Source organism: Chlorocebus sabaeus, chromosome 24 (genome assembly GCF_047675955.1).
Source record: "Chlorocebus sabaeus isolate Y175 chromosome 24, mChlSab1.0.hap1, whole genome shotgun sequence".
Classification (NCBI taxonomy): domain Eukaryota; kingdom Metazoa; phylum Chordata; class Mammalia; order Primates; family Cercopithecidae; genus Chlorocebus; species Chlorocebus sabaeus.
In genome coordinates this window covers 13,725,857-13,741,224 of record NC_132927.1, presented here as the reverse complement: position 1 = coordinate 13,741,224, position 15,368 = coordinate 13,725,857, and the positions used below count along the sequence as shown (strand labels likewise).

The 15,368-nt window shown below is 32.2% G+C and overlaps 1 protein-coding gene across 8 annotated transcripts in view; it reads right to left on the bottom strand.

The window, feature by feature from the left end:
- MIPOL1 (mirror-image polydactyly 1) overlaps positions 1–15,368 on the bottom strand; it is a 365,168-nt gene that overhangs the window by 274,807 nt on the left and 74,993 nt on the right. For all 8 annotated transcript variants that reach the window (XM_007986530.3, XM_007986529.3, XM_037983910.2 and 5 more), the window contains one exon: positions 14,958–15,063. In XM_007986530.3, the coding sequence (XP_007984721.3) occupies positions 14,958–15,063 (106 nt within the window). The remainder of the gene's footprint in view (positions 1–14,957; positions 15,064–15,368) is intronic.

Genomic DNA, 15,368 nt, shown 5'->3' with positions numbered 1-15,368 from the left:
AAAACAAAATGCTGGCAAAAATAGCAAGTTTCAAAGTAAAACAACTCTACCCACCACTTATGAATAGACGCAGTTAGTAAAAATAATACAATGAGCAGGACAGGCACAGTGGCTCACGCCTGTAATCCCAACACTTTGGGAGGCCTAGGCGGGCAGATTACCAGGTCAGGAGACCAAGACCATCCTGGCTAACATGGTGAAACCCCGTCTCTACTAAAAATACAAAAAATTAGCCAGGCATGGTGGTAGGCGCCTGTAGTCCCAGCTACTCCGGAGGCTGTGGCAGGAGAATGGCGTGAACCCAGGAGGCGGAAGTTGCAATAAGCCGAGACTACGCCACTGCACTCCAGCCTGGGTGACAGTGTGAGACTCAGTATCAAATAAATAAATAAATAAATAATAATACAATGATCATGAAAAGGGTAAACACAAAATTCAAAATAGTAATTATCTCAGTGGGAAGGTGGAAGGGGAGGAAAGAAAATGGGTAAGGGAAGAATAAAATAGGACAATGCTGTGCTGTTATAGTAGTGCACATCTGCATAGAGCAGGGGACACTGTTGATATAGATTTTAATACAAATGGCATCATCTAGATTTTTGCAGCACTGTATCAAGAGCTTTAATGTTATCTGAAATTATCATTTCTTAAGCATAATTTTATTGTTTGTATGTTTGAAATCTTACATAATTTTTAAAAACATTACTGCAATGTGGGCCAGGCACGGTGGCTCACGCCTGTAATCCCAGCACTTGGGGAGGCCAAGGCGGGCGAATCACATGAGGTCGGGAGTTCAAGACCAGCCTGGCCAACATGGTGAAACCCCCGCCTCTGCTAAAAATACAAAATTAACCGGGCATGGTGGCGCATGCCTGCAATCCTAGCTACACAGGTGGCTGAGGCAGGAGAATTGCTTGAACCCGGGAGGTGGAGGTTGCAGTGAGCCGAGATCACACCATCGCACTACAGCCTGGGCAATGAGAGCGAAACTCCATCTCAAAAAAAAATAATAATATTACTGCAACATTAGACAAAGAGGGCCTCAAATACCTGAATTGCTGAACCAAATTTTATTTATACTGTCGAACTACAAAATAAACTTCAGAAATATTTTGAAATGCTCTTTTAGTTTGTAAAGCATTGGATCCCTGCCCAAGGATTGTTACAGATTAATATACAGTTAATCAAGATAGTTACTGGCTCAGCATGGTAGCTCACACCTATAATCCCAGCATTTTGGCAGGTCAAGGCGGGAGAATTACTTGAGCCCAGGAGTTCGAGACCAGCCTGGCCAACATAGTGAGACCTTGTCTCTATAAAAAAATTAAAATTTGGTAGGCCGAGGTGGGAGAATCACTTAAGCCCAGAAATTTGAAACCAGCCTAGCCAACTTGGTGAAACCCAGCTGGAGCCTAGGAGGTACAGGCTGCAGTAAGCTGTAATTGTGCCACTGCACTCAGCATGGATGACAGAGTAAGACCCTGTCTCAAAAAAAGAAGAAGTTATTATTGTATTTCTTAAATTGTAAGTAGTGGAAAAATGGTGGTAGAGTATTAAGCATGGATCTAACTAGCCAGTCAGTTCACACCCTGGGCAAGATGGCATAAAATTTCATTACACTACTCAAAACAATACGTAATTTAAAACTTATGAACTGTTTATTTCTGAAATGTTTCACAATATTTTCAGACTTTGAATAACTGAAACCGTGGAAAAAGGAACCACAGATAAGATGGGACTACTGCATCAATTCCCCATGCTGGTTTTTTGTTGTTGTTGTTGTTATTGTTGTTGTTGGTTGTTTGTTTTGAGAGTCTCATTCTGTTGCCCAGGTTGGAGTGCAATAGTGAAATCTCAGCTCACTGCAACCTCTGCCTCCCGGGTTCAAGCAATTCTCTTGCCTCAGCCTCCTGAGTAGCTAGGATCACAGGTGCCCACCACTATACCTAGCTAATTTTTTGTATTTTTAGTAGAGCTGGGGTTTTGCCATGTTGGCCAAGCTGGTCTCGAACTCCTGACCTCAGGTGATCCACCTGCCTTGGCCTCCCAAAGTGCTAGGATTACAGGTGTGAGCCACCACGCCTGGTGCCTCGTGCTGTTTCAACAGCAACTTCTATCAACTGTAGTACACAAAAATGAATTTTATTTTTCCCTTCTAATGCTACAGAATATCCTACCAGTAAGGGCAGTAATAACAGCTTGGAGAAACCAACATGGTGTATCTTGCATAGTATGGTTAATAGCATGGTGTATGGAAGAATATGAGTTTTAATTGTGATCTAAGGTATTAAGGGTTAGCAACCTTGTTTTTGTTAATTTCTTAAACTATTTTAGTTGAAGTTCGGGTATATAAAATGGGTAAAATACCACTATTCATGATGTTATGAAAAATTCAATTAGAAAATATATGAAAGCTCTTGGCCAAATAAATAAAATAAAGTGGATCATCAACAAATGTTAGTTCCATTCTACCACTACAGTAACAATACTCAAACCACAGTCACAATGTGACTTAATTCCTAGACATATTAATAATGTGGTTTTGATTAATTTGTACTACTCACATATTAAAAATCTAAGTCAAAATTCCTCAATTTTTAGCCTTTTTCATTGGCAGGCAAAAATTATGTAAGGGACTGAAAGAAAAATTATTCTGAATCCATTCTATATTGTATGCTGCATACCATATTTATATTAATAATAGTTTATCAAAAATATTGCAGTGGCTCACACCTGTAATCCCAGCACTTTGGAAGATCAAGGCAGGTGGATCACCTGAGGTCAGGAGTTTAAGACCAGCCTAACCAACATGATGAAAACCCATCTCTACTAAAAATACAAAACTTAGCCAAGCATGGTAGCTCACGCCTGTAGTCCCACCTACTTGGGAGGCTAAGGCAGGAGAACTGCTTGAACCTAGGAGCAGGAGGTTGCAGTGAGCCAACATCGTGCCACTGCACTCCAGCCTGGAAGACAGAGCAAGACAGGGTCTCAAAAATCAAACAAACAAAAATATGGTATTCTAAGATTTTTTAAGTTTAACATTATCATATACTTCTAGGTTGCCTCCTTAGTGCAGCAGGCAGCACATCAGTCTAATAAAATACTTCTAATTTGTAGGCCAGACAGAGGGACAAAATGATGGTAAATAGTGATGTAAGCATAGATCAACATGCTACCCTGAAATATTCTGAGATATCAAAAGGTTAAAACACTAATTACTAAACTTTAAATGCCAATAGATTTCCTTTCATTTCTATAAACTGTGGCCAGATCTTTATACAGTTACTTGTAATGCAAGTTATATACCACTTTACATGAAACAGTAGCTGATGAAAGAGGTAAGACTAGCATATCAGGTGCTTTAGTAATAAGTCTAAACATCTCTATGCTTAAAAGTAAGTATTATATACAGAGGGCTTCTTTGGTCCTGTGTGATCAAGAGAAAACATTTTTTTTTAATGCTACTTCAAATCCAAAGATGTATATGTGCATTTAAAGGATATTGCCATTTAAGTATTCTAAGGTTAAAATTTTAAATGCCAGAAAACACACATGCACAAACACATAAAATCTGGTTATAGAATTTATAAATGATAAGAATGTTTTTCAAAATTAAGGTATTACTCTAAAGATTCAATGCAATCCCTATCAAAATTCTACTGTAATTCTTCACAGAAATAGAAATAGAAAAAACAATCCTAAAATTCATACGGAATCACAAAAGACCCCAAACAGTCAAAGCAATTTTAAGCAACTACCATTTAAAATATATCACAAAGCCAGAGTAATCAAAACAGCATGGTGGCTGGGTGTAGTACCTCATGCCTGTAATCCCAGCACTTTGGGAGGCTGAGGCAGATGGATCACCTGAGGTAAGAGTTCGAGACCAGCCTGGTCAACATGGTGAAACCCCATATCTACCAAAAATACAAAAATTTGCTGGGCGTAGTGGTGCATTCCAGTAATCCAGCTACTCAGGAGGCCGAGGCAGGAGAAGCACTTGAACCTGGGAGACGGAGGATGCAGTGAGCTGAGATCACGCCACTGTACTCCAGCCTGGATGACGGAGCAAGACTTTGTCTCGGGAAAAAAAAAAAAAAAAAAACCCGGCATGGTACTGTCATAAAAACAGACACACTGACCAATGGAACAGGATAGAGCATCCAGAAATAAACCTACACAATTATGGTCAACTGATTTTCAACAAAGGTACCAAGAACACACAATGGAGAAAGTACAATCTCTTCAATAAATGGTGCTGGGAAAATTAGATATCTGCATGCAGAATAAAAATAAGCATCATCTCATCCCTTATTCAAGAACCAGTTTAAAATGCACTGAAGACTAAAACATAAAACCTGAAACTGTAAAACTACTAGAAGAAAACATGGGGAAAGTTCCATGACATTGGTTTAGACAGAGACTTCCTGAATATGACCCCAAAGGCACATGCTATGAAAGTAAAAACAGACTAATAGGATTGCATCAAACTAAAAAGCTTCTGCACAGTTAAGGAAACAACAGTAAGAGACAACCTACAGTGTAAGAGAAAATATCTGCAAATGACACATTAATTAAAAGAATAATACCAAAAATATACACGGAACTCGAACTACTCAAGAACAATTAGCATGACCAACATGGTGGAACCCTGTCTCTACTAAAAATACAAAAATTAGCCAGGCCTGGTGGCATGCGCCTGTAATCCCAGTTATTCAGGAGGCTGAGGCACAAGAATTGTTTGAACCCGGGAGGTGGAGGTTGCAGTGAGCCAACATCGTGCCACTGCACTCCAGCCTGGGCGACAGAGTGAGGCTCAGTCTGAAAACTAAATAAAATAAAATAAATAAAAACGGGCAAAGAACCTAACAAATATTTCTCAAAAAAAGACAAATGGCTAACAGTTATATAAAGAAAGCTGAACATCTCTAATCACAAGAGAAAGGCAAACTAAAATCACAATGAGCTATCACCTCACCCCTGTTAGATTGGCTATTATCAAAAACATGAAAGATAACAAGTGTTGGTGTGGATGTGGAGAAAAGCAAACCATTACACAATGTTGGTGGTATTGCAAATTAGTACAGCCATTTTGGAAAACGGTATGAGGTTCCACAAAAAACTAAAAATAGAGTTACCATGTGATCCAGCAGTGCCACTTCTAGGTACGTATCCAAAGGAGTTGAAAGAAGTACATTAAAGAGATGCCTACACTCCCATGTTCATTTTAGCATTACTCACAATAGCCAAGATAAGGAAACAACGGATATGCCAAACAATGGATAAATGAATTTTTTTAATGTGGTACAATGGAATACAATACAGCCTTTAAAAGTAGGATTTAGGTTTCTCAGCTGGAAAAGCTGAAAAAAAGAAGGGATATTCTGTCATTTGCAACAACATGGGTAGACCTAGAGGACATTATGCTAGGTGAAATAAGCCAAGCACAGAGAGACAAATACCTCATGATTTCACATATGTGGAATCTAAAAATGTGGGACTCACATAAGTAGAGAGTAGAACAATAGCCACCAGAGGCTGGGGGTGAGGGTGGAGGAGGAAAGGAGAGATCCTGGTCAAAAAATAAAATTTTCAGTTCGACAGAAGGAATAGGTTCTGGTGATCTATTACACATCAAGGTGACTTATAATGAATAGTAATGTATATTTCAAAAAGCCAAAATAATTGATTTTAAATGTCCTCATCACCAAGAAACAGTAAGTATTTGAGGTGGTAAATATGTTAATCAGACTGATTTGATCATTTCACAATGTATGTACATGTACTGAAACATCACATTGCACTTCATAAATCTGCAAATCATACATCAATTAAGGGAATAATATATACAGTTATTACTTGTCAATTAAAAATAAAACAAAAAACCCTCAAAACCAAAATTAAGGTATAACTGAATGACAATTTTTAACATCTATTAGGTTAGATGTGAAATTCGTTGCTTATAAAAAATCCTGATTCTGGAATTCAGTACTTTCGAAGGATCAATATGCAACTCTCAAACATTTTTAGTAAAGAAAACTTAATTGTAAACACTGAGCTTTTCCAAGGTGGATGACTATTACAAAGTTCACTAGAAAATCAATATAGCATTTTAGTTGGAATTTGCTCATTAAACACCCACAGCTCTAATGCAAATTATGATGGAATGAATAAAGCAAATACGCATGCTTCTTTCTTTTTATTAAATGTAAAATCTACTGTTAATTGCATCTCATATGTCATACAAACTTTTCTCCTTAACTATTAAATAGAAGCTTTAACAAAAGTCATTAGAGATTCTCTTTCTTTGACTTGAATAAATTTCAATATTTGTTCAGTAAAGGTTCACAGCAGTTAAATTACATTAACAAATATTATTAGCTACTATGTAAGCCAACCAAGTAAAATACTTACAGTGTAGGTAAAACAAATCATTGGGTGTTTACAATAATATTTGGATATCTCCATTTTTAAACACGGTTATCAAATATCCTATAATTCTTAGTCAAATGAGAAAGATTCAGAGAGGATCACCCGTACCCCCCTCAACCAAATACTCAAATTTGTTTAGTAAGCTAATTGTTTTCTAATATGGGCAAGAGTAAATATGAAGAAGCTGAACCATACTAAGTATGAGTTTATTGAGTCAAGGCAGAGTACATATTTTCTTAGTAGACCCAAGTCTATTGACAAATCCATATTCCACACTTTTCAAACTACTTTTAAAATACAGTAAGAGTGAGACAGTACCTTGGATAACATTCTAGTTTAAACATTGGCTCATGATTCTCTAAATAACATAATTTGGAGGACAGACATTTTGCAGGAAAAAAAATCCATCTGTTAACATCCTATGGTAGTTATGTAAACATAAAAGGCTAAATTAAAAAGAAGGAAAAATAAATCATTAGGATTTTAAACATATCAAATAATAACTGGGTAATAATTCATGTTGGAAAATTCTAAGCAATATAGACAATAATTTTGTAAAAGATCAGACTTTACTACATATAAAGAATCTCAGATTCTATGAATATCTACCATTACAGTTTTACCTGAGCAATAACCATCTGGAGAAGAATTATAATGATGTTACATTGATTTCTTGCAAATCTGAGAACAATTGGCATTTATAAAACCACCAAATATATATTCTAGAACTATAAACACTATATATTTTAATTTCCTTAATAATTGTAATTTTTCCTTCTTTGCATAAACTGGTTATTGGAAATTTTTAAATAGATGGTAGATGACCCACACCAGTGGAAAATTAACCAAAACCTACTCAAATTAGTTCAATGTTTCTGTTTTTGGCATAACAATGCTGAATTCAACTGATTACTCCAGAACTTCTTTCATAGATGGGACTATTTGTTTTTTAAAACTGGACTTTGCAACATTTTATACAATTACTTTGTAAATAACTTTTTCTGATTAAAAAGTAGTACAAACTCATAAAAATTTAAAGGAGAAAAATATTTAGTATAGCCTTGTAACCCTGTAATTAAAATAAGCAGCATGTTTCTACATTCTTCAGTACTCTTCAAAAACATAAAATAGCACATGAAATTTTATCATTTGGACATGCTATATATGATTCAACTAAGATGCTCCTAATATGAGATTATAGACTGTTTCCAACTATTGGCTATATAAATAACACTGTAATGAATATCTTTGTATATACATCTTTATGTATATACATACCTAATTAAGAAAATTACTAGAAGTATGATGACTAGATTAAAAGTCAGCTTTTAAAACTCTTAATATATACTTCAAACTTTCCTCTGTAAAGTTGCTGTAAATTTATACACTCAGTGTCAGTACAGAAACTGTTCAAGATTAATTTGAAAATTATGCAAAATAGTACATTTCAGTAGCAAGACAATGAATCAAAAGCATTTTTTAAAAAACCCTCGATTACTATACACACGTATTTACTATAGAAAACTCAAAGACTTTATAAAAAACTTTTCTGAAAATATGTTCTATGCTTACACGAAAATATTTTCTATGCTTACATTCAAAGATTTAATATACGTGATATTGCAGCTACCTTTTCCAATGTGAAAGAGAAAAATTTATCCCTGAAGCATTAAAATCAGTATTGATAATTATATGCCTTTTGAAATATAACTTAAAAATTTTTTGTGTATTTACTAAACAGACTATCAGCATTAAATTTTAATAGATACCAATATGAAAATTCTTTGAAATATAAGTGCTATCTAAATATTTTCTAATCTCATTTCCTCTTTAGAATCATTAGACATGTGAAAAAGTCTTTAGATAACTTTCTGAAAAGTTTTATTTTTGTTATTTTTATGTTGTAAATACCTTAATTACATATATTTTCAAATGCTTGACATTATGCTAAAGTCCACTATATGTTAAACCCAATAAAATATTTCCAACTGTTGGCTATTCTTACATATAACGGATCCTCTGTCTACTCCAATTTTATTGTTTTTCCAGGAAAAAACCAAACTTTTCTAGGAAGCAAGGATACAAAATTGGTTATATTCTTTCCTGAAGTATTATTTGACCTGGCACTTGTCAGAATTCACTCTGATTCATATCCATAAAATTCTGTAGCCAAATATAGTAATATAATCAATAGTCTATCAATATTTCTACCTGCTGTGTTTCACAGAGATAGGCCTTCATGTTCTTATCTGAAATTAGTGGTCATATTCTTGAAATCTCTTTTCTTTTCAAATTAAAAAAATAAATACAGATATAAATTTAAGGCAGCATTATAATTTAATACTGTTAAGGCATTGAAGTATTACGTTAAAGGCTATCACATTTTATTGATGCCCATTATATACACAGAAAAATTAGATTCCAATGTGTATTATTTCTTAAAGATAAAAATTATGCCATTTTATATTCTGGTAAAGAAAATTAACTCTTGTTCCTCTTAGATGGTCAACATCATCTGAGATATGATACATAGTAACAGATAATCTTTTCACAAGAGAATAATGTAAACATTTTCTATAATATAATTTTTTCTCCCATTTTAATCTACTAGGGTATCTTGATATACTTGCTATTAAAGTATATCAATTAAACTCCTCTTCTCCATACCAAAAGAAAATAAACATTCTCTGTAATAAAAATATATTGACAATATATTTTTAATTTACAAAGTATCAGTCTAAATTTGCATGCATAGAAATAAATCTATGTTTAAAGAGAAAAATCAAATGCTTGCATCATCAGTACAAGTAAGTTAAGCAAATTACGTAACCATTGAATCACAGGTTAAAATGCAGTAAGATAGATTAGAAGATAGATAGATAGATAGATAGATAGATAGATAGATAGATAGATAGAGAGATAGAGAGATAGAGACTTAAAAACACAAGACTTAGGAACTAAGGAGTTCTTTTGGCTAAAACCTAATATTGGCTTTATTTCAGTTTAATTGGAAGAGGATCTCAAATTCATCTTCTCCATGAGATATCAGGAACCTGGATTTCTCTTTGTACCAAAGGTTAATAAGAAATGTGTCTGCAAAAGTCAAACAGCATTAAATACCAAAAACTGATTATTATTCTACAGGAGTTGTTCTGTCATTCATAATCTCTCCATGCTCCAACCTTCCACAGCTAATCTTTAATGGATGACATGCAAGAAAGAAAAATAACTAACATATAAAGCAGAGGCTCTAAAGTGAGCTTTTAAGAAATAGAAAAATAAGGCTTTTAAAGAAATATAAATATTTTAAATATCACAAAATAACATATAAAACACTATTTAAATAAATACTTTTATGTAAAATTCAAGCATCATCTGCATACTATAAAAGCAATAGAATAGAATAGAATAATAAAAATTAAAGAGACAAAAAACACTAGATAATGCCCACTGGGACTGTTTGAGAAAAATGAAAGGTTTAATTAAACAAGCAACTTTTAAGACGCATAAAAACACATCATCACTGACATAAGAGCAAATTAATGGATGCAAATCAGGCCATAGCATACTATATCTCATTGTTAAATTCAATTGAACTAAAACCAATTTTAAAATGCTTGTGTTTTAATGACTTTTTTTTAGGTGAGAAGAGATACATACCTAAAGAACAAAAATGCAATGTTTCTTCTCTGCTTCTCTAAAACATCCCCTAGCATTTGAAGGTCATTCATACAATTTTCAAATAATATTACCCATGTGTATAATTTAATGAGCTAAAACTCAGTAAAAAGTTTTAAACAGCTACAATGAAGTAAATAATTAACACATAGGGAGTGAGATGGTCATTTCAGCTTTTCCTTAGACTAAATAAGACCTACTTATTATGCATTCTAACTTTTTTTTTAGAGATTTTAAATTTTAAAAAATATTTCAACACTTTTGAAATAAGGTTAATTCTAAAAATCAAGGAAAACTCAAAACTGGGGATCAAATTAAATTGTTAATAAAAATTCTTTGTAAACTATTTTAACAAAAGAAATAAAAATCAATTCCTTATGAAACAAAACTATATATAAATTACTATCCCATACTAATTATATAGATAAGTATGGGATAGTTATTTACATAATCACACATTTAGGAACACTTTGAGTATGTCCTCTATTAGATGAAGAAGTCTTGAGAAAACAAGATGGTTACAACGTCATCATCTTATCATCAAAATTATTATCGAGTGCCTTCTATGGGTTAAGCACTTCATAAACATTATCTCACTTAAGCATCACAACAACCTATAGTAGATTTTAACTAATGCTTAGTGAGGCTGTCATTACACATGATAAGTGGCAAAAAGATTAGAACAAAGGTCTGAATTCAAAGTCTGCGCATTTAACCACTACTTACAACATGTATGGTGTATTATGATTTCAGAGAAGTAATAACAGGCAAAAAAAAAAAAAATGCCTGAGATCCCAAATCTGTCTTATATGCTGATCTATATTCAGTGTCTAACACAGTGCCTAGAACATAATGAGTCTGCAATAAATATTTGTCTGATTTGTAAAGAAGTAAGCATAGTTCCTGTGAAACATTTAAGTGCTTAATAAACAGTATCAATGATGGTGACAATGACAATAATGATGGTGAAGTGAGAAAGGAAAAGAAAGGTAAGGGAGTCAACCATTAGAGATTTTAACATGATAGGGGACACAGCTGAGTTTCAAACTCTCATAAAATCACATTAGAATAACAGATTTGTGTTATGAAAAAACCAATGGGGAAACGAAAAAGACTTGAAGCTAAGTAATGGTCTACATAAAAGTTCATCATAGGTACACATTGCATAAAAGCTCAAATCTTTTGCGTCCCATTTCTTTTATTTTGAATTCACATTTGAGTAAAATGTATTAGTGATATTAAATATCTGTATCTTGCAGTTTTATTAATAATCAAATACTTTGTTTCTTCTTCTGTTTGTCCATTTTTCAGTTTAGTGCCTTTCAAAATCTATTAACAGTAGCCCATTAATTTTTACTTAAAAGCCAAACAGAATAAAATGTCTTTTCACAATTGCTGGCAATAATGACATCAAAGATTTAAGAATTTCATAAACGTAAAGCAACAAAATAATATTAATTTGAGCCACAACTTACTGAGTACTAGTTATATACCATGTTCTTTGATATATTAACACTAATCCTTAAAATCATCTGGTAAGTTGGTTAATATTCACATTTTACACGGGAGAAGATAAAGCCAAGGAGGTTAAATAACATGCCCAACGGTAGAGAATCAATATCAAGTGTCCAAGCTGTAATTTGAACCTGGATCAATGTGACTCTAAGGATTTTGGTCTTCCCAATTGCTCCAAACTGCCTACTGAGAACTGGACATCTTTTGTTTTATGTGGTCTTGACTGTACCAGAGTCTTATAAATTATACAATCACTTTGGAAGACAAGATAGACTAATGTATATATGATACATAATAAACATAAAGATATAAAAATAAATATAAGGAAAAGCTGAAAGACTAAACAAATGGCATGGGTAAAAAATGGCAAAACTGGATCACAGCCATCATATGGTTTTCATAAAACCATATGGTCTTTATGTCTCAAATTTTAAGATTAGAGTGCAAGTAATTTCTTAAAAAAAATCACATCTTTTGAAAACCATTTTTTTTAACACTAAATCTATGCTCATTATAGAAAATCTGAAAAAGGCAGAAACTGTTCACTGAAAAATTAATAGTTTCACTTAAAGACCACCAACAGTTGCCTCTTATTTTATATAACATACATGTATATATATTGTTATTTTTATAACATTATAGTTTTTCCCCTATTTCTTTCACTTAATAGTTATGATGTTTTTCTCATATCCTCAAATATTCTTAATTATTACAAAATGTCTCAAATTATAAATGTATCATAACTTATTTAATAATTCCCTTATGGTTAGACTGTTTTTAATTCTCTTGCTATAGCAACTAATATTATATGAATATCTTTATATATAAATCTCTGTATTTTACATACTCTAAGAAAATGCCTACTATTTCCTTAGGGTACCTCATATTTTAATTAACATTTTATTTTTAAAATCTATAGACAGATTGTCTCCTATTTGCTGTTTCCAATGTTTAGTTCAGATGTTCTTATAAGTATTTCTTTTATTGTGAAATGGTTTGATCTTCTTAAACATATATATTCTGCTTAAGTATATTATAATACTTACGTATGTGTGCGTGCTTATATTTTGCCAAATACACATTTTATTTCAAATATAAAAATGAGCAGTCATAGAAACAAACATCCATGCATATGTGGATTATTTGTTCTTTCACATTACAAGAAATAAAGAATTCATTAGATATAATCATAGTCCTATACTGCTCTTTTTTCTATTAAGATACTAACAAGGTAGTTTTTGTTGTTCTGTTTTGCTTTTTGACTGTACCTCCTATTCATCAGATAGAAAATAAGTTTATTTAAGACAAGCTTATTTAAGACCATACATAAAATGAGAAAATATGAAAAGGTTCAAAAGTTCACCAAAGGGTCAGTTACCAAATTTTCTGTTGTTTTAAACCAATGAATTTCTTCAGCAATTCATATTTTTATTTTGATATAATAATAATAATTCTTTCTAATGATATAAACAAAATACTTTAAGGCTCTTCTTAAAATGAGGTAGAAGTAAAATATTAAAGAGGAAAGATATACTTTGAAAATTTATACCTTAAAAAAACTTTGGGGAATTTTCATTTTGTGCCATTTTTATAAGCAAATGGTTGGACATATCTCTCTTAATTAGATTGTTTTGTTCCGGAGAAACTAAATAACACTGTTATTTTCATCAATTTAGAATGCTATAAACATTTTATTAAACATCTTTTAAATAATTGACATTTATTAATATATTTTGTTATTAATGAGAAATATAATTATAAGAATAACAAAGTAATCAAATTATTTCCATTTTATGAATGCATGATTCAAACTGTTCACATGGGAACCCTTAAATAAATACCAATAAATAAATATTTGAAGTATCTGCTTGGCTACATTATAAAAAAATTAAGTAGTAAATATTATTGCTTAATTAGGTTTCCCCTCCAAGAAATAAATGGGCTAGGGCTAGGCAGACACATTAATTCATGATTTTCAAGAGGTTATGAAAACCCAAATCTTATTAAATTATTTCTGTAAGACATATGCAAAGTTAACATTATGCAAATGCCTTAAAACAAAAATCTTGTAACAGTATCCAAAACAAATTTCTTGTAATAGTATCCTAACAATTAGTATATTTATATATTTGATTATAAAAAGCTAAGAAATGGCCAAGTTGTTCTAAATTTATATTTGAAATACTTATTTTTAACAAACTATTAATTTTCCTCAAAATATGTTGCTCTCATATTTTCCCACACACAAAAATAAAAACGCTATGGTAGTTTAACACTAACAGAAAAGCAACCATCTAGTATTCAGCTGGTGTATTTATTTATGGTCATCTTCGTTATATTTTCATAGCAATGTTTAGTTCTATTTTCCACAGTAATATTTTAAAGACAAGCTCTACTAGTTAATCAAATCTCTGACCTAAAATAATTCTTTCATTATTAAAGTGACTTGCAAAGCATGATGATAACATCACACTAATCACAAAATTCAATTGTTTCTTAAAAGCATTCCAAATGATATAAAAATGTTAAAATCAGTGATGTCTAAAATGTCTCTGAATGCTAATGTCTATTACTCTGTGAAATTTCTCTTTCCTTAACATACTAAAACAATGTGAGAGAGACATGCACAGTGGCATACACAGATGGAGATCACAGACTATTGAGAATCATTTCTTTGTATCTATAACATATCAAAAACACATTAAAAAATTTCTCCTTGCAAAGACCTGTGAGTAAAGATAGACTCCAGAACATATTTAAGGTAATCATTTATAATCTGAAAGTTTGGCAACCTTTCACTTTAATCTCAGGGAAAATATTATCTCTATTAGCATCTACATCATCAGATGAAAACTTATTAATTGCACAAAACAGATTTTTTAAATCAAATGTAGGTTTCCATTGGCAATGACTATGTGGCTATCTTCATACAAAGGAGAAGTATTTCCTCTCAACGAACTAAAACAATAAGTGGTATTTGAACTGCTGGTTGAAAGGTAGAGGCACTGGTAATCATTATTTCCCCTTGTTTGTTCAGCCCCTTCCAACAAAACAAACAACCTTTTTGTGATTGGATTGACATGGTGTTAACAATGCATTTAATGCCCAAATCAGTATGAATACAGGTAAAGCTCTCACTAATACCAGTACCAGGATGTTAAAGCCACCTATTTTCTAAGCAGCCAAAAAAAAAAAAAAAAAAAGGAAAGAGCTTCCCCTCCTTTGGCAAATAAGCCAGTATGCTAGTATTCATCAAGACACATCATATAATAACCTTGTGTGTGATTCTTCAGGCCATATGTTAATATGTTAATATGCCTCTACTATACCTGCTGTGTTTTCAGCAATTTTAGCTTCTGTTTCTTTCTCTTGGAGTTCCAGCTTAAACTTTAGTTTTCTCTGTTCTTTATCTTCTTCAGCCAATTTCTGTTGAAGCTAAAGCACATTAAAAAAAAAATCATGGATTTTTATCTGACAAAGATCTTGCAAAAATATAATTAATTTCAAAGTTTTTGGTTTTTTTCTTAATTCTTATATAATATTTAACTGCCTAGATATACAACTCCAGAAAAAAATTAAAATTTAAGCTATTTATAAAGTAATAATTACCTGTAATTATATAGAAATTATGAAAATATCCCAATATACACTTAATTTATGTGTACATGTGCTTGAATAGGCAAATGAAATTCAGAAGACCAACACTATCCTTAAAAATAACTACTGCAGGTAGGGTACAG